The following is a 20,637-nucleotide window of genomic DNA, read 5'->3' as shown; positions in this document are numbered from 1 at the left end:
AGCTCTCAAAAGTCTAACCCAATTTTTCCACACCATTTTTTTATACTGTCTCCTTTTTCGCCCCGTCGCTCTCCAACTCTCCTATATTATTTTTCCTCACTCTCATTCGCCCTCTATCTCGCTCTCCCACTCTCCTAGGCTTTCTCTCGGCAGGCCTCCTTTCAGACAGAGAGGGGTTTGTCAGGTGCCAAATCCCTGAGCTGAGAGATCAAAGGCAGACAAAGAGACTGGTGACTTACTGTTCTATTCTGGAAAGGCAAAAAATGGAATCCCTCATAGACCAGGACATCACATTCTTCCCCCTTTTCTCCCCCAGCAGCTCTTTCACTCATTCAATCCTCTTCTCTGGCTTTAGTCTTTTTTCCCTTTTGTCAGTCTTTCCCCCGCCCCATCCCCATCCCTGTTGTCTCTAAGCTAAAGCACGTTTGGAGGAACGGGGGCAGCGAGGGTGTAGGGAGAGGGATGTGGGAGTTAATGAGTAGTTTTGTCCGTGTGTGGAGATTCTGCTGGCTGAATTGGTTGTACTGCCTGAGGGGAGGGGAAAACGGCAACTTCTGTTCAAGACAAAACCGTCCACGCAGCCGTGCGCAAAAAATAGAGGTGCACAAAAGCTAATGATACAATGTTAGCTACACACACGCGAGCCAACTAAAACCCAGATAAGTTTTCCTCTGAGTAGCAACAACCTACACACCAGGCTTTGAAAAACCGTGGACGCTCCCCACACTGCAGCCGAATAAAACCACATCTACCCACACACTCACCCACTGCATCCCACCTTGAGTGACCTGTATGCAAAGCCTGATAGGCAAGCTATTCTGCAGCCTACACAACAAAGTCTCCAATACACTGGGGACTGAAAGCATGAGCGCAAACTTGCGCTACAATAGCCGTCCAAAAACCCCAGGAATATAACACCCAGCACACGGCACACAATAACTAGGCCTGCCCAGGCAGAACAATTGCCTTTTTTATAATCAAAAAAGGAGAATTAAGTTCAAACTGCATCATTTTCCCTTCATTCAAGGCGGCACTTTATCTTCTTTGGGTGATGAAAACTCACTCGGTCACTCTTTTTTAGTCATAACAGACAGCGAGCGCTCTTCAGAGGAGCAGTAATGCTCACAAAGCCGCTCTTTCAAAAAACGAAGCGATCAGCTTTCAGGACCTGAGGGCAAGGAGAGTCTCTCCTTCTCCTGCACCTTGAGGAGCCAAAGATCTCTATTCAACCTGCCTTTCTGATATATCCCTCTGCCTTTGTGTCTCTTCTATCTCTTTTTTTCTCTTTTTCTCCCTGTGGAAAGCAGTTCGTTGCTCAGGTGAGACTCCTGCTAAAAAGGATTACTATTCCAAGAGTGCTTTGTTTACCCCCTGGCTACAGTCCCAGGCTGGATTAAAAAAAAGTCCTGGATGTATATATTTCCATTCCCACCCAGACACGCATATAGATTATAAAAGACCATCCACATCAATATACACCTGAGCCACTGGCATTTTAGCATGGATAACTAGCTGCTGACCATTAGCATCTGTCACTGGAACAGCAGGAGAGTGGAGCAGGTTAACTCATTAATTCCGTCACTGGGGTTATTAATTACCTCCGGCCCTGACGGCAGCATGCAGCCACACGGCCAGCGAAACCCATCAGCATGATGGATGAGGGACACACGGCCACCGAAACTGATCACCATGATTGATGACATACACTAGTCACACATCTTGACCTTGACCCAGGGGGAAAAGGTCCCATACTAGTGGTACCATTCTTTAAAATGCAAAACTGAAAAAAAGTCAGGTAGTGACATCTGGGTTGACATCCTTACTGGTGTTAATGAAGGCTAAGAACAAAAGCCAGTGAGGCTAACGATGTTAATAACACACAAGGCAACCTTGCTGACAATCACTGCAGCTTTGCTGACGGTGGCCAGAGCCAGGGGGTGCAAGAGTTGCCAGCAGTTTGTCTGTCAAATGCTGGATGATTTATAACTGTATTTTTAGCAGCTCCGATCCATCACACAGGAGCCACCCAAGACACTGCCCTAATTAAAATGTCTGTACCTGACACCAGCCAAAGAAGCAGATGAGCAAAACATGCTGTAAAAATTATATTTACAACAAAAGTAGACACTGAGAGCAAAGTGTGCTTACATACAGTAATAATCTAAAGCCAACAAAAAACTTGAGGACAACCAGCTGTTCCTTTATGCTGATGTCTTGCATTTTTGATCAACCAAATTCAACACCAGAGTGCCACCTAAAATGTGCTAATTCACAGCATTATATGTGTTCATAATTCATTTCTTGCCATGAATGTGTTGACCGTGTATAAAATCTTACTGAAGCAGTTTTTAGCATAATATCAAGGTTTCTTTCAATAGACAAGCCTAACAAATCATTTCCTGCTCTAATATAGAGCCATTTTTGTTAGGAGCATACTGTGGTGCCACCTATATTGTTACTGTTTGGATTGCATAACTGGAAAACTTCAAATATTGTTCTGGAGACTTCCTGTGAGCCAAGGTCTCTGCGTTCTTATTGACACGTAGGCCTCAACTTCCTACCTAATTCCTGGCCTTAAGAAGGAATATTAGTACAATGGTTATATCGCAACAATCTCTAGCATTTCAACCAGCCACTTGAACAAGACCACTCCTTAAAAAATGAGACCAGGGTACTGAAGGTGAATGTAAGGAAAAGAATGAGAAGCTAAAAAAAAACTAAAGGGATGGACAGAACAGGGAGAAGTACCGTCAGCAAACAGATCCATCTTTGTTTGGTGAAATACTGTTTGACTTGGCTACAATGGGTGGGGGCTACTCAGATTCCACTTTTGCACCCATGCCAGGTCAGCAAGGGTGGCACCACCCAAAGCTTGGCTTAGCGCCAACCCACTAAGGACCTTTTGTAACCTAAGATTTGCACAGCAGGTGGGTAATGGACAATAATTCAAGGCAAACAAGACAGAGATATATACACAAACAGAGGCCTACAAACCTCTGCACACCTGCACGCTCTCAGGTATGCACACAAAGCCCTTCAAAGGCCCTCTGGACAACACAGATGCACTTTGCAATACCATGCACACATGCGAACACAGACAAAGACACACACACATCCACCAAACAGGCTTGGTGTGTGCAGGGTAAGCACAGGGACATGAGTGCAGCAGGGATAATGGGAGGTAAACAAACTCAGTCAAGGTATTGTCTTGATCCAATCTCCCCAAGGTCTACAGAGGCTCGAGTCACATGTTGGACATGTGTGTGCATCGGCGTGTTTGTGTGTGTGAGCAGGCAGTGCATCTAGCACGCAGAACTGCATTTCAGTTCAATTGGGGTGGGAGGTGGGGGAGTATGCTAATGATGTTGTGCGAGGGGACGCTCACAACGCTAAACAATCGGGAGAGCTAAACTATTCTACTTGCAGTGAGTCAAGGAGAATGGGGCAGGAAAAGGGAGGATGTGTGAGGAAAACACACATAAACACACACTAAGAATAGGTGAAGTGGAAGAGGAAGCGATAGGGAAGCAGTCTCAATGGGGCCTCATATCTAATTCTGTAAACAAGTGTAAACTTGTAAACACGTGCCACGCTGTAGCACCAATACATAATAAATCACTGAAATCCCCCACAGTGCAATGCATACAATAGATTTGTCACATTATTTTGTGTTAACTGTACTTTTATTTATGCTTGCACAGCATATGTACACTTTCTAGAGTTGGGCAATAAATCAATAGATGTGATATTGTGATACAAGATTAGCTTGATGTGAACAATGAATCCATTTTTTCCATCCATTTGCTGATCATTTTTCCGTCTGTTGATTAATCAGCTCCAAATAAGGAGATCTAATTAAGTTTTTAGAGCCACCAAACAATTACATTATTTTTATACATACATTTTTATGCATATATATTTTACACGTTACGCCATACTGAGATCTTGGGTGCTCGGTGTCAGTTTATCAATATTTATTGAAAATTGAGATACAAGTAAATTCGGGTTGATTCATTATGCCTTTAATTTCATAAATTCTGTTTATTATCCAGCTCTAAAACGCTTCTAAATGTTTCCCTTTTTGACCTGCTTTCCACAGGTGTGTGACCTCAGGTGGTGATAGGAAATGATTGCAGTATGATGTCATTACTACAAACCCATATCACATATACCTTGGAGTGAAAATAAGCCATTACTTCCCTATAACATAGCCCACTATCCAGATAACTTTGGAAACAAAAAAGTCACCTAAAGTTGGGGATTTTTTTTAAGACAAGGAACAAAAAAAACAGTTGCATTAGAGAGCATGCCTTATTTAGTGGATGGATGTAACTCTTAAGTGGCATACATACAATATATTTACATTAACTTTCAAAGCTGATCAAAGTGAGTTTTGGAAGCTCTACTACATCCCTGTAGTAAATCAAATAAAAAAGCACAACATGTTCAAACACACCTCACACATGTGATATAATCAGAGTGCACACATGTGTCAACACTGTGCAGAAACACGCATACAAAAACTTTAATTGCCTACATTAGTTGTCTGTGCTCTCGGGGGCATGTTTAACACCGACCTGCATGTCAGTTTCTCAGAAGCGGCTTGGTGGGTTATGAGGAGGGGTTAGAAAGGTTCGCCTTATGAGTGAAAAGAAAGGTATTTTTAGGTTGTTTGTTTAGGTAATCTACTTGTAGCTCCCAGACGAGACGACAGCCTGTCTGGGGCCTCAAAGAACCTTCTATTGTGCATGTGTGTGTGCGTGAGGGTGTATGTCCCTGAGAATACTATGAACACCATCGTGCCTCTGCATTGTGTGTGTGAATACATGCAGTCATATGCACAGTGTGTGTGTGTGTTTGCGCTCAGTCCAGAGTACATAAAAACTTTCCTGGGTCACTAGCTCTTCAACAGCTCATGTCAGCCCAATGATGGTCTGCTGGTCTCCACTGTGGCTGTCACTGCCTTAACCTTTGACCTCTCCAGGTGTCACACAGGCCTCACTCTCTCCAGACCACTTTCCCTTCCTCTCTCTCCCTCTCTTTCTGAAAACAGCATCGAGGTCATTGCTGTCTTGGAAGCGATACCCCTTCCAGCTTGAAACTGTGTCCGCTCCTGTTCGCACGGTATGGCTTTGCATGATGTGGCTGTGCATTCCTAAGTTAATAGCATATATGTGTGTCCACTAACGTTGCCGTTGGGTGTGTGCATTGCCCTCCCTAACCCCAGGCTAGTTGAACCTGGCCTTGCAGGGGGGCTGCAGGGTATGTAACAGGAGCTTGGGGTTAATGGCTGCTGCTTAGACAGAGTTACTCTGCTAACGTCTTAGCTTTTAGCTTTGATGTGAGGACAGACACACAGGCATGGTGATGATGGGAAGAGGCAAACAAAGGGCCGTGAGATTCAGATGCACGGGGAACTTTGAAGTAAGTGTGTGGGCACCTCTGGAAGAGGGCCAGAGTCGAGTTTCTGGGGTATGTTTTGTATTTCTTGGACTTCTCGCCTTCTTTCATGTCTACTGCTCTCTTCCTGCCTTATCTTATTATTTATATATAGTTATCCCTCCTTATCAGTATGGTTGCTTTCACCAGTTAAGGTGATGCACACTTGGCAGCTTTGTTGGTGATTCGAGTAGCACCTGATGCCCTGCAGAGCTGCCAAAAATGTGTTCATGGCTTCCTTTATTCTCTTGTTTAACACTGCCAATATTATAACTTTACACTCCAAACACAAACAATCCACATAGCTATTTTTGCCATTTAAATAGCTTAAAAGGTCAGTTCTGTAGACTATCCATTCCTCTGGATAATCTACAGTGTGCTATCAACATTTTATATCAGACTTTTTCTTCAGTTTAAAGTTGTTCTGATGAAAACACTTCAAAGTCAGGTGAAACGACCCTACGGTACCCTACACAGGTAGTGAAATTGACAGTAATATCAACCGCAGCTGCCAGAGGTTGTGACACGACCACGCTAGGCTTGTTCAAAGAGCGATCGCCGTCTGTACCCATAACCCCCCACTTCACCTTTCACATCTCCAGCCATTTATCAGGGCCACTAGACAGGAGTCAATTCATCTTTCTCTCTTCTTTACTCTATACACTCTCCTTCTGTCACACACATTCACGCTCTACTTGGATATATCTATGTGCTTCCATTTCATTTCAGTCACTTTCTCTCAGTCTCTATCCTATCCGTCTTTCTCTGTTTTCTCTCCTCTCCTCTTTCTTCTTCCCTTAACATTCCTCCAAAGTGTGAGCCTTCAAGGGATTGCGTCTTTTTTCTTCTTCCGCTTCCAGCAGTATTTGACGCTCACTGCGGATCAGGGGGGGATCAAGGTTCTAATCCCAAAGACGTGCCCTAGCATGGTCACACCTTTGCCTTTGGCTGGACATCTGCAGCTCAATGCTGCAAGACCTCCACATCCCCAAATTACATTTCAGCTCTCCCACAGAGAGGTTACACCTCATAGGCAACCCCATGGTGTGTTTGATACACATGTATTCGCAGCAAGGGGTCAGCCTCCTGATCTCAAACTGCTGGGCTGAAACCAAGGATAGGTGCATTTATGTGTGTGAGAGTTTAGCATTTTGGGGAATATGCTGATTCTCTATTTGGCGAGAGTTACATGAGAGGTTTGATCCTACTCTCATGTCTGTATGCTAAATATGAAGCTAGAGCCAGGAGCTGATAAGCTTAGCCTCATGTAAAGACTGGACGCAAGGGGAAACTCTGAGCTCTCTGAAGCTCTGTCCTAAAAGCACCTCCAGCGCTCACTAATTAACATCATCATCATCACCATGTAAAACAAGTAAAATACTGTAAATGTAATTCTTACTTACAATCACATAAAAAGAAGTATTTTTCATTAATGGATTAAAGGAATAAATGAGGTGTCACTGAAACATTTTGGTAATAAGGACCGGACATACAACTATCCCTCTGTGCCTCATTTCCTGTACATTTCCTATGAACCACACATTTCAATGACCCAGAAGAGACTGACTTTGCTCCCTCATCACCATGAACCTCGTGTAAGGCTACTTTTGGAGTAGCCAATGATCTTGTAGTAATGTTGCCTTTTTGTACAGTAGGTTGTGCACAACTGGTTACATCTATCTCACCATGAAAACAAAATAGAGTCAACAGTATTGTGTCGCATAATGTAACAACAATGTACATTTTTTAAACAAATAATTGCAGTGGTCCCAACCTCTGTGACCTCATAGCTGGCAACAGCCATCAATCAGCTCACCATTAGCGGCACGTGTATCAGAATTAGAGACTGTGTGATTGGATGTTTCTAACCTAAATACACTTTAGAAGTTGACTGTGGTTATGTTTTTCCGTGCACAGGCTTGTACCTTCAACTCGTAATCAACGAATCAGCTATTTTCTAATGCAGCTGTTCATCTATTGTTGTGATGATTCATCCGGGAGAGTTTTATGGCCATTCAAGCCTTGGAAGTGCTCCAAACTATGTCGATAATGAACAGGATTTTCACCACGAAACCCTGGATACCCAAAATACCTCCATAAAACTATCTTTCCTTGCAACAACGTGCCTGTGTTCATCATACTTCTTCCTACATACAAATCACACAGTGAGTTCTTCCAGGGAGAATGAGCCAGTGTGTCATTTCCTCAACCACTGTGATTAGAAAAAGGGGATCTCAGCTCATTAAAATGGGCACTGTGTCCAGTCTCAGGGCACATCAGATTGCAGAGCAGCCCTTTATTGCAAGGCTTTTTGTCATAACCCCTAACTGATTGCCACGGAGCAGCCTTTGATTTGGCCACTGAACTCTGCGCTCCCTGAAAAAAAGGATGACGACGTAAGAGAAGATAAGACCACCTACTATCGCCGGATGGAGGGAGCTTAAGATAGAAATCAGCTGGGGAAAGAGAGGGGGAGCGATAAAACATTTTCAAGGTGTTTGCAATCAGCCTCCCATTGTCAGATACTGAGGGAGAGTTGGCCGTCCGTTTGAAGAGCTGCTGGGCTGCTTTGTCTCTGGGCTCAGATCACGCAACGCGATTGGAACGTTAATAGAAGTTTATGATACAGCATGTGATATGCCTGCTGCAACAGATGCACAGAATAAATATAGGACAGATAATGGTTCAGACACACACATACTCTCTGTCTGGCCACGCACACACCCAGTCCTCGCTATCAGTAACACATTGCCCCAGATCAAAGGGATTGTGGTGCAATGGTGAACCGACGGATGAAGTGTAGAAAAAGCACGGTTGCCAGACTGGAACTAAATCTCCTTCCACTTCACTTCCCCCTATGTTTTTTGTCTCTTTTTCTCTCTCTGCCTCCCTCCCATCTCCATCTCCTCCGCGCTCCTTGGCGAGAGAGGTCTGTCCTCCCTCTCTTTCAGCACAAAGGCTGTGGCAGAGGCCCTGTTTCTCTTTCATAACCTCTCTTTCTGAAACAGTCCACCCATGCCCACTTGATCGCTGTCCACTTCTCCCTGTATCCGTCTTTCTCCGCCCATACATCCGTCCATCTCTCTTTACAAACTCTGCCTCTTCTCTTCATCTGTCGGCTGGAGGAGAAGACAGGGGTTTGGAGGAAGAGGGAGAACAAAAATTTTCAAGCGAGCGAAAGAGAAAGAGAGGGGCAAGAGAGCAAGAGGGAGAGTGTGCAGGAGTGCAGGAGAAAATGGAGGAAGAAGAAGGGAAACAGCCGGAGGAATGGGGGAATGGCAGGGACGGAAAGAGGGAGAGGGGGGTGAAAGGACTGCAGGGCTGTGTTGGTAGAGAGCTGGGGTATTGATTCAGGGCCTTTTGACATGCTAATTTGCTTGCTGACTGCTTTAATCGCTCCCTCTTCCCATCGCAGGCTTCAAAGAGAGGATGCTTTTTAGAAAGATGAGAGAGGAGAGGAGCGGAGAGCAGAGGCGAAAGAGAAATTTTATCATCCTTTTAAACCCCTTTTTGACACTTCCACAGCTATATGTTCCTTATGCCAGCTGACAACCATGTTAGCAGCCCTAATACAACAAACATTTTAACAGGTCATGTAGCATGGTCAGCCCTCCCTCCACATTACCTAATCATAATGGACTACTAAATATACACTTTGGTCTAATCATTAGAAGCTAGGGCATCCTCGCTGCCCACTGAAAACCTAGTATTTAAAAAAAATTAATAAACCACAATAAGGGCCAAATGTTTCTTTAAGCATTGAAAATGATTTACATACCCAGGAGATTATCTGAAAAATGCATAATCACAAAGCTAAAAACAGGGCTGTAGCTCATTAAAAGTTGACATTTTGCCGATACGTGTATGAAATTACAGGACATGCAACAACGGATGGCAGTCAGACTGGAACTGTGGAACACAGACAAGTTTTGAATTTGGAAACAGAACAAAAGAATTTCACAGATTTAATATTAACTTTTACTTTCTTCTCCAAGATGTTTCTGTAGATATCTCTCTTATACGTTCCAATAATGTTTTGTTGTCTTTTTCCCCAGCACTTTAGCTCTCTCATTTCCATTGTGCATTCAAGAGTCTTTCAGTATGCTTCTTTTTGTCTTGTTTTTCTCCAATAAACTTCATGTAAACTAAAAATCTAAATCTGCTTTGTAAGACAGGGCTGGCACACAGCCTGATCTTTCTTTGGATTTTGGAAAACAATAGCCAGCTTATTTTATGCCAATTTAGTTATATTTATATTTCATGATGTATATAGGCCTATTTCAAGAATTTATATGACACTTGTTGCCAGTTAACTTAAACCAGTGAAATGATCTCATGCCACTGACAGTTTCCCGCTGTCAAAAAACTAATTTTTATTTTCCACACAATAATTGAGGCTGGAATAATTCAGCTCATTTTTAATGACGTTTGACATGCTTCTGGCACTTCCTTGAAATCAGTCTCAGTTCCTTGAAACAATGCAAAATAAAGCACACTGCTCCAGAAAATTCTAAAAAGAAACTTTCTTTTAAAACTCAAAAGGAGATAAATGACTTAAAGCTGGATATTCGTGGCAGTGTCTCCCTACACACTGCAGAGTATCTGGCGCTGTGGGAGCACTACAGCCATCAGCCCCGGGTCATGCTCGATCACCGGTGGCTTCCTGCCCTAAACAGGGCACCGCCAGGAGAAAGAGAGAGGGGTGATGAGTGTCGAGAGTTGCAAAGGGAACAAACACTGAGGCGGGACGGCAGCCCAAGCAGGAAAAACATTTCAGCACCTCAGCTAATGACGGCTGAATTACCACTGCCCCCCTCGCCTCCCTCCTACATCCAGTCAAGGGAGGATTCGTGAGTGTTGAGGGGGCTTTTTTTTCATAATTTCAGGAGCCAAACAAGGAGAAAATATTAAAAAAAATACTTTAAGCAATTATTCCAGCAGGAAGGCGAGGGTGGCGGAGAATTGCTCATGAGACATTTTGCCCTCTCTTTCTGTATCTGTTGTTCTATCCTGCTCTCAGTTGGTAATAGATTCCTCGTCTCTATTCAGCAGCACAAAATGAGCCTCTCTGGTGGCAGAGAGAGTGATGAGTACATTCACCTCCATTCTGCTGTGCTCTGCTCAGCTCAGAGTGTGTGTCTGTGTGTGCATACTAAAGCTTGTGTGTGTGCATCTGTTATGCATGTTTATGAAAGTATCTGTTCACTTGAGTCTATTACTTACCATTTCGTTTTTTTACGCATGTGTGCTTGGATTTTTGTATTAGTTTTCATGCATGGCTGTACAAGTGGATATGTACATGCACATATTGGTTCCTGTCACTTTCCATGCAAGTGTCTGGATTTTTATTATTCAGATTGCGTGCACTTTCACACACTTGTGTGTGTCTGCGTGTGTTTGTGGGAACAATGACGGGTGATGGTGTTCTGTGTGCTGCTCCTAGCCGCCTCCCTCCCAACAGTGAAGGTAATCTCATTATTCAGCCCACTTCCTGCTGCCGCCACCAGAGACAGGCTGACGAACACTAACCACCTCGACGACCAGAGCAGACAGAGGGAGAGACAAAAAGAGAGGAGGATAAAAAAGAAAGTGTGAACGGGTGAAAATTTAAAACAGAAACTCAGGAGAAAAATGGAGGGAGATAAAAGGAGAAAGAGATGTATGAAAAGAGAAAAAAGGAAAAAAGGAAATCTGAAGAGTCAAAAGACAGAAAAAACAAGCAAGCAACCAAGTCAGCCAAGATGTAAATACTTAATTTGTGTATATGCAGACGAGAGGAAGGAGAAGGAGGAAAATAGGGGAGGGAGAGGAAGAGCAAGGGACTGAGTCTGTGTATTTAAAGCCATCGGGGACCAGCAGGCTAAATAGAATTACGTGGTGAATTTAGAATGATGCTCCCAAGCGCATATTTAACGCTGTCAACAGAGGGAGAGAGAGAATGTAAGAGCCAGATCCACACACACACACACACACACACACACAATGAGTGGAGCACAGAAGAGAAACTTCATCCCTAAAAACTCTTAATCCAATGTGAATGAGAGTCTCCAGCTCAGCATACACTGCTGGTAATAGAGAGGGTGAAGGAGGGGAGTCTCAGGTGAGAAAATGCTACGATCACACCCTGACATCATACCATACACACACATTCAAACAGGTTTTGAGGGAACACACACAAAGGGCTACCTTAATGCAGTAATGATCTAAAGATAGAGATACATTTTGTGTTTTTAATAAATAGGAGCAGAACAAAGGTGAAAGGATCAAATGTCCAAAAGTCTGTTTGCAATTAATCTAAATTTAAATATGAATGAAAACATGACAGGTAAAGTATTCAAAAATTGTTGTTTTTCAGACAATGTTGTCAGACAAACTTGCATATTTTCTTGCTGCCAGAGCACGCTGTCGTTCAAAAGTTTCTCTTACTCGACAAAAGAAACAGTTATGGTAATTATCATTTCTCCATAATGACATACGTAGTTCTCACTAATCACTCCCTCCCACCCTCCAACAGCGGGGACCCCGTCACCAGATGAGGAGCGAGGGGACTCCCCCCATGTGGGGGGAGGGGGTTAACAGGGAAAAGGATCCCAAATGCAAACAGACAGAGTCCCCTCTCCTTAGATCAAGGGGCCCCTCGGCCTTTAGTGCCCTGGTTGCCCCTCTTGACTTGGACCTGGGTGTACATCCTGGCAGCCCTTGGCCCACCTCAAGCACCGACACACATACACACCCCACTGCCACAGCTGTCAAAATCCTGACGTCTTAATCAATCCTGGACTCACAACCCTGTCAGATGCAGCATTAAGATGGATGCAGAAAGGGGACGACCCCTGACCTCTGCCATGGGTGGAGAATACTACTCCTGCGTGCTCCGTCAGCCTCCTCCCCCCCTACCTCTTTCTCCCCACACATCACGAACCTCAGTCAACTCCACTGCTGCCCCAAACAATGATGGAGGAGCGCCCATTCATCCTGGGCTGGGAACCAGGGGCCAAGGTGCCCTTGTAACCCCACACGAACACAAGACAAGCACAGACACACAAGTATGTGAACACACACACACACACACACAATTGGGCTTGTGTTCAACAAAAAAAAACTTTAATAGGAAAGGATTTAGACCAAATCAAGCCACATAGTGTGAGCATAGCCTGACACACTCTCATACACTTGTTAAAACTTTTTAAAATGTCATTAAAAAAATGTTTAACATACACACACACATTACACCACAACTCTCCTGTAATATCCACCCTCCCTCCCCCAAAACTAGCTCCTGTCCATATCACTTGGTCAACATGGTCACATAGGAGAGGAGACCCTCTCTCATTGAGCCTGCCACATTTGCGAATATTAACCAGCTCCTTACTGCACTTGAAGACTGACAGCGACTGGTACACTTTAACCCTTCAGACACTGGAGCTGACCCACAATGGAGCCTCGGGTAGCCATTCCGTGTCATACCCAATGCATGTGATCCAGTTCCCAATTGAAAGTGAAATGTTAAGAAACTTTTTAAACAGTGTATTGAAGCTAAATGTGAATGGAGTGGATGCGTTGGCACTGTAAAATTAAACAAACTAAAGTAGTTGAAGTGATATGTGAACTAAATGGATATATGGGCTTGAAATGCAATACTGCCAGCTCAGAGCTGGCAGACACTACGAGACAGCATTATTTGAGTCCTTTGTTGCTTTCTTTGGAGAGTAACAGCTAATTATCTCAACTGAAATAAAATAGGAGCGATAAGGAGTCTATTTCAATGTTGCAGGCAAAGTTATAAAATACGGGATGAGATCAGGGTTCTTACTCTGATTTGAAACAAGCAAGGTTATTATAGTAAATTGCATGATAAAGAGCCAATCCAAGGGAGATTTACCTAAAGTCTGTAACTAACTACTTTCTGGCCTCCTTCCTTCAACCCTCCAGCTCACTTGTACCCCTTTAGCCTTCTGCCCCCAAGCTGCCTGCAGTACCCCTAAATCACCAGACCTGCTTGTCATGCAATTAGTCCTAAAGATAAAGGCTCCGTCGTAAATTAAGTGAGGTGTAGTGGTCCGTCCCCCTGTTAATCACCCGTGCCCAGCCTTTGACCCCTCACTGCTGTGGTTTTGTGTGTGATGGTGGTGGGTGGCGGGTGGGGGTACACCAATAAACCATAGTGGCAGAACTGGCATCCGCTCGTCTGGCCAGCTGACAATCAGCTTGGCAAAATGCTGTACGTGATCCACAAAACAGCTGCTAAATACTACTTGATGCTATCCACAATACAGTGCTGCATACCGTCCCATACTACAATCTATCAAGAGCATAGAATTTAGTTGGGACATTCCCCCATCAATATCCAGCGACTACTGAAGTGTGTCTAACAATAATTCTGATAATTTATATCATTAAAAAAATACCCACTGTTGCACCTTGCAATCTATTGTGTGTAGTAAGTAAATGTCTTAAACCAAAAATTCAGAAACCTTTTGGGAGGTCTGTCCTAACTCTAAATGGGCTCTATCGTGTTCCTGACTTTGTTTAATCTGGAAGGAGGCACTCTGCTCTGACCTTAAAACCTTATCAAACAGCCTGGTATAGGATCACGGTGAGCTGAAACTAGAATAATCATCCACAAAGGGCTATTCCCCCCTACCAAATAGCACTATTTCAACCCCATCTCACAGCTGTGTATTTTCAGTCTTCTCATACCTGCTTGGAATGATAAACTCTTTCTCTCCCCTTCACTTCTTCTAAAGCTGTCTATCTCTTTTACCCAGCTTCGGGCTCCATTGGGAATAAGAGAAAGAGCGTATAGGGTAGAAAGACACAGCGGCAGTACGAACCAGTTGGAGCTCGACCCTCCTCTCCTGGTATCACCAATTCTCCTGGGATACATCCTATTGCACAACACCTCCCAGTGGGCCCACTAATTACTCCATTTACAATCATCATTGCTTCTATCACCCACCCAGACACTGGAAAGAAGACTGTAGAGAGTGGGACAGCAGGAGAAAAAAATATCCAACAGAGTGCGAGTCAACAGAGGGAGAGGGGGAAGGACAAAGGGAACAAAACATGGTGGATAAAGACAAAGAGAAAGAGGATGGGGAGAATTTAAGGAGGTAGGATACTGTGGGGACTGGCAGGATTTGATGGGAGAGAGGGATCTATAAATAGTACTACAAAAAGTCAGCTCCAAAAAACACAAGACCAATGTCAGTTCTTTACCTTGGCATTCTGAATTGCGCTCCTCGTATCCAGGGTTACACAAGCAATTCCCAATGGGCACCAGCCACTCTCCATCCGCCCCGCAGTACATCTTAGGAACCTCCTTCTCCTCTGAATTATCCACGCACGAGCCACGAACTTCCACAAGTGAGGATGTATCGGCTCCAGTGATGGTATCGGGAAACTGTGCCAAGTTACGCACCGCTAAAGGACATTTCTTGTAGAAGACCCTGACGGACACAAGCGCAATGCATGCTCCAACATCCTGAAAGGCTAAATAGAAGCCCTTCCGGGTCAAGGCACCCACATCTCGCACCTCTGTGTTCAGCTTCATGATGCGATCGCCGATGTCCACCTGAGTGAAGCTCTCGTCTGCGGCGATGGTATCGATTTTGCCGAACTGGTTCTCACGGATGTAGCGCTCCTTGTCATTGTTGGACTCATAGTAGTAAAGATTGAAGGTTTCCTTGCAGGTTCCCATGACCCCCGGGAGGCTGTTGCAGTCTCGGAGGGTGAACTTGATCTCAATGTAGACACGCTGGGCGCCGCCTCGGGGGATCCAGTCAGTGCGGAGCCAGTTGTTTTGGTTTGGCTCCATGACGTTACACACCTGGTACGTCCGGATGGGAATGTTCTTTTCATCCATAATACTCACTTCCTCCCACTGGGGAAAGGACACAACATTAAAAATGTTACAACGATATCCTTAAACCTCAATATGCAGCCTGTAACTGAATCACTTATGCTGAATTCCAAACCATATTTTAAGAAAATTCCAATCAGTAGGAAAATGCTCTAATAATGTCAGGGCAGGATTGTTAAAGATTAAGAAAATCTGAAAAATAACACAATGAAATACTCTCTTAATTCAAATGGCCTACGTAAGTAAACACACATGACAGCCAGTCTATGCCGACAATGAGAGAAACTGTGCAAAAGAGCACACGAAAAAGATTAGTCAATATTTGAGTCTCAGCAGAGCAATTAATTGATGGCTAAACTTAATGCATATTTTATGAATGGCACCTAATAGAGTTGTTAGGTCCTAATATAGAATTATAAAGATATTAATATTCATAGCTTCTCCTCATCTGTGAGAGAAGAAATTTATAATTAGTTCTATGCCTCAGTAATGCCTACAGTTCAGTTACTTGGGGAGTGGTATACAAAATCCTTTTTACACACACACTTACACACTTAGAGACCTGTACGGTTTAGGTTATCAGACAAGAAAGAGGAAAGAACGAAAGCAGGGGAAATACGTGGATACAAAAAAAGGTTTCTGAATCAACGCTAATGATCAAATGTGTGCCTGCTTTACATCTGCGAACATGTTGGGGACTGGGAGACGCAGGCACACATGTTCTCCGCTGTTGTTAATATGAACTCACAGAAGAGAGCGGGAGACGCTGACATGAAGTGCATGGATTACGTTATCCTTCATGGACTGGCTTTTTTTTTGCCGGGAGGGAATGTTTGTTTTACTTATGATAAAGTTCCCCTCTCGAAAGATCACTGTTGAGCAAATACGAGCATGTCTTGAGAGGCTTTTTCACCATGCGTTTTAAATAGAGTCTTTGACAGAGCTGGGCTGTAAACAAGAGCAGACAGGCCTTTGGCTGCCATAATTCCAACCATTTATAAAATGACACAAAAAATAGTCATAATGGGACAGTGGAAGATATGGGTTATGCCGCCAGATTTTATTTGACGCCTTATCATAAACAATCTGGTTTAAAGCCTTATATCCCTGTAGGAGGGTGGGATAATGCCAAACATACTGTAGCTGCGGCTGTATGATTTGAGAAATTGTCTATCATTCCCTGCTGTTCCATTTCACTCTGCTCTCTTCCTGTAGCCCCCCTTTTGTTGTGGAAATCAAGCGGCGCTGAGATAAGGCCGCACCTTTCCCCCGATAGCAGGGAAGAGGGAGAATAAGGCCAATTGGTCATAATGAGAGGGTGAATGCAGGCTTGCCGGGGCTGCCAGGACCCTGTCAATCACTTTTTTTGTGGTAAAATGGCTGAGAAGAGGACCTGAGCAGGACCGGCCAAGTTCATTGAGAAAAGCTGGTGAGCAGAGCCGGTAACAGCTGCACGAGGTGAAATTCTGTTCCCCTGGGTTTGTATTCATTAGTTAACACGACTGTTTCTAATTTGTATTAATTTTCATAAAACACTAAAAGGCCCACTTGTGCTCATCATCAAATGTCTGTAAGTAGAACAAATAGAGGAGTGACTGCTGACTGACAAAACACTGTCATTTGTTTAATGTAAACAATTATAAATTATTTTATTATATAAAACAATTATATCTAGGTCACCACTCACTTTTAAACAGAAAGTGTTTAAATGCCTTTTTTACATGATCAAATTTAGACTTGGTTAAGGCATGGCATGTCACTGTGGGCCCATGTGTAGCCCCTATTCTTTCTCTTATCAGAGCCACTGTAGACATCCCAATTAGACTGAGGGATCCTGCATTTGGTCAGCCCTATTCCCCGTTGCTTTATAGTGAGATCCAGTCGTCCTGCGGCAAGAGCTGAACCCCACTGCACTTTCCCCCTTATTCATCCATTCCAGAAGACCCTCTCTCAGCTGCCAAGTCCCTCTCTCTCTCCCTCCCTTCGACTCAATGGTGGAAAGGGATATAAAGTTTCCCCACAAAGACCGATTCAATCCAACGTCTATTCAGGAAACCTGACGCCCGCTGCAGTATCGGCCCCTGCATCTGACCATTACAGAGTGGTTCAAGAGAAGGGAAGCGAGGAGAAAGGGGTTGGGGGATGAGGGGGGTGCTTATAGACTGATGGTTCTCAAAGTAGATTCTGGGGACCCCATGGGGCCCTGGAGGGTGTTCCAGAGAGTCTTTCCAGAGGGTCTCTGTATACAACAAAATGGCAAATTCTAATTTACCCATATTTTTGTGTAAGATACAGGAAATTATACCTTGATCTCACCCTGAGCCAAATATCCATACAGTGCAGACAGCTGCTCAATAAATCATCAACAAAGATATTCCCGTAAAGGGCTCACCAGGACAAAATCTTATCAAAGAGGGCTGTGTATCTGTTTGGCGTCCACTCCAGAGCCCCTGCCAATAATGGATATTATCTCTCTATTTTTGCTCAATAGGGGACCATGCGTCCTAACAAGGGGACACTTCTTTTCTGAACTTACCCCTCCTTCTGTCGGGTTGGCGACCCATCCCAGCTCCCCCTGTACAGATCTGGAGTCCAATAACGTGACTAGAAAACAAGAATGGGAGAAGTGAGCATGCAGTCTCAGTCCATCTATACAACATCAGCATTGGCATCTATAATCCACTGAGGAAGAAAAATTGATTCGGTTTTCAGAAAGAGGCTTATTGAATAGAAACACCTGTTAAAGCGATTTATCAGCTTGAAAAATAACCCCAGGATGAATGTCAGTAAAGAGAGAAAATATAGACTGTAGGCCAATGAGACTTATAAATGGAAAACCTGTAAATGTTTTGCTATGCGTAATTCCCTGCTGTGTTAATGCACGCCGTGTTAATTGATTTTCGTCAAGAAAAAGATTTTCTAAAAGTGACAAATGTATTTCCCCAGTGTCTTAAATATTGCATTTAATAATTTAGCTCAGCAACGGCTTTAAGCATGTTTGATGTGACTGGAATCTATTAGGGAGCCGTCTGCATGAACGATGAAGAACAAAACACTGACAGAAAGACAGGCTGTCTTACACAATATATAAAAATGTAAAAGTCTATATTTATCTATTTATCTATCTATTTATCTATCTATCTATTTTAGGGTTGTTTTGAATTGGTGTGCGCAAAATGCTTCATCTGCTGCTCAGTATAAATTAATAAAATAAGCCCGTTATGTAAGTCCACTGTATAAATAATTAGGTATACAGATTGATCCATTTTAAATCTGAAACATTTGTTTAATATGTATTAAGTGTGACCGTGATGCATCATTGTCGAGCCGGACAGAAATAGACACATTATTTTGCAGGAGGCAGATTCCATGCATCCGATTGGGTTGTTTTAAATACAATAAAGTATTTGAAAGTACTGCACTGGAAAGTAGGCTATAGCCTGTATTGGGCCTAACATTTTGAAACTGGATACACCGCACCCCGGGACCCCGAGCAGGCAACTGTCGTCCCGCAACCTTCTGAGTTCTTGTTTTTAGTGTAGGACACACGGTGCTCAATTTAAACATCCTGCAGTTTAATGACTGATTGCTTTTCAGTAAACGTGTAGAGCATCAGGGAAGACATTTTATTAATGAGTGTTAACCATTGTTTAATCCGGCGTGTAATTTCACTTTTAGAATTTGGTTTTCCCACAATCCACCAAAAACACACTGCGACAGCAGGAGCGATCACTCTGAACAATTCTGAAACTGATAAATAAAGAGCTGCTTGGCCAGTCCGATGTGTGCCGTGGGATTTGCCAGTCTCCCCTGACTCGTAAAGGTACTTAATTTCTGTTGTAGCCCACAAGACGCGTCTGTTTCGGTGGATGCCACGCAACATTAAACTTCTATTTGAGCAGACGTCGGCTTGACCTTCTCCCTTAACAGAGAGATCAGCGCGTATGGGTGCTACAAGTATTCCTACTCTCAGGCTTTCGGCAGCTGGCACGATCTAAGTCCCCGGACGAGACCAAAACAGCCGATGCGCAATTTGGGCAGCCACTTCTCATTCCAGTTCCGTTCACATAAACCCCTGCAAAAGTCGCTGCGTAAAGGTGACCGTCTCTGTTTTTCGCCATTAAAACTCATCGTGGTTCCACACTCTCGTAACTAGGGGCCACGAAGTAAAGCTCCGCAGCGCAAACGCACACAGACACGGAGCGGGGATGAAGTCAGAAGTCCGCGGCAGTTATTTTCTCCAAACAACCTTACCTTCATTTGGGGGGTATATCCGTGCCGGCGAAACAAATGTAGAAATCCCAAAAAGAAGAAAGGTGGCCGTGAACAAAATCCCTGCCATGAGTGCCATTTGTGTCGGTGTTCTGTTTTTCTCTCCTCTTTTTCTTTCGTTGCTCTTCTCTCAGGTCCTTTTCTCTCTCTCTCCCTCTCTCCCTCTCTCTCACTCTCTCTCTCTTTCCCAGTGGAATATGGATTTAAAGCGGACAGAGGGAGAGAGACGCAAGGAGCGCACCATGCCAGGGGGCGGGTCTACTCTGTGCGCTCTGACGCGGACCCCGTCAATCCATATAGGAAACATAGTGTGTGGTGGAGAGTTGGGGGGCTAATATAATCATTAACTCCCCCCCTGCACATCACAAACAACTCACTTTCTCATTTAACAGTGGACGCAATAGTCACAGACAGACATGATAGTGATAGTGTGAGGTGGCATTTCTCCACATTAGCTATGCAGGTGCAAAGTCAAAGCAAAACTCACCATGACTGTGAGTCACCGATTGACATTACACCAATAAACTGCGGCGGGGACATGTCCTGTTAGTCAACAGTGAAAACGAACGAGAAGTGTGTGAGTGCTGCTTAGAATGAGAGCACTGAGTTTGAATAGGAAATGAAGTCTCCGTATCGTTACTTCCCTGACTTAAATTGCTTACATGAAACATAGAAACTGCTCCTCAACTATATATTTTTATGCTTAAAATGCAATGCATCGGTTTTTGTCCTCTGTGTTCCTCAGGAATCACACTGTGCTTGATCCTGCATGTAGTCTGGCTCCAGTCAAGCGCAGCGCCGTCCAAGGTGAGCGGCATCAGACCAAGGTCGCCACCTAGCGGAGATATTGACGCCTGTTCTGCCTCAAAAATTGGATTAAAGAACAAGCATGAGCATGACCTCCCTAACATTACATGGTATTGCACTTTGTGAAATTGACAATGTCCGTTTTGTGATAGCTGTTGAGCTTGTATTGGATTATTGTCACTTGCTGTTATTCTAATATTATCAAGGCTTTAAGGGTATTTATGATGAAATGTGCACATAGATTCATACATCAGCAC

The 20,637-nt window shown here is 43.9% G+C and overlaps 1 protein-coding gene across 7 annotated transcripts in view; it reads right to left on the bottom strand.

The window, feature by feature from the left end:
• Positions 1-19,744, bottom strand: part of epha4l (eph receptor A4, like) — a 53,985-nt gene extending 34,241 nt beyond the window's left edge. For 4 of the 7 annotated variants that reach the window (XM_038692984.1, XM_038692986.1, XM_038692987.1 and 1 more), the window contains exons 1-3: positions 19,556-19,743; positions 17,838-17,905; positions 14,659-15,322 (exon numbers count right to left, since the gene is read on the bottom strand). In XM_038692984.1, the coding sequence (XP_038548912.1) occupies positions 14,659-15,322; positions 17,838-17,905; positions 19,556-19,652 (829 nt within the window). In that variant the 5' untranslated portion in view covers positions 19,653-19,743. Of the gene's footprint in view, positions 1-14,658; positions 15,323-17,837; positions 17,906-19,555 lie in introns of all 7 variants that reach the window. The other 3 variants (XM_038692988.1, XM_038692990.1, XM_038692989.1) reach the window with 3 other exon arrangements.
• Between the last annotated feature and the right edge of the window lie 893 nt (positions 19,745-20,637).

Source organism: Micropterus salmoides, unplaced genomic scaffold, assembly GCF_014851395.1.
Source record: "Micropterus salmoides isolate LMB-PRFRI ecotype aquatic unplaced genomic scaffold, ASM1485139v1 Ms_hic_scaffold_3, whole genome shotgun sequence".
NCBI classification, from domain to species: Eukaryota; Metazoa; Chordata; class Actinopteri; order Centrarchiformes; family Centrarchidae; genus Micropterus; species Micropterus salmoides.
Note: the sequence above shows the minus strand (reverse complement) of the source record. Positions and strands in the feature narration are given on the sequence as shown.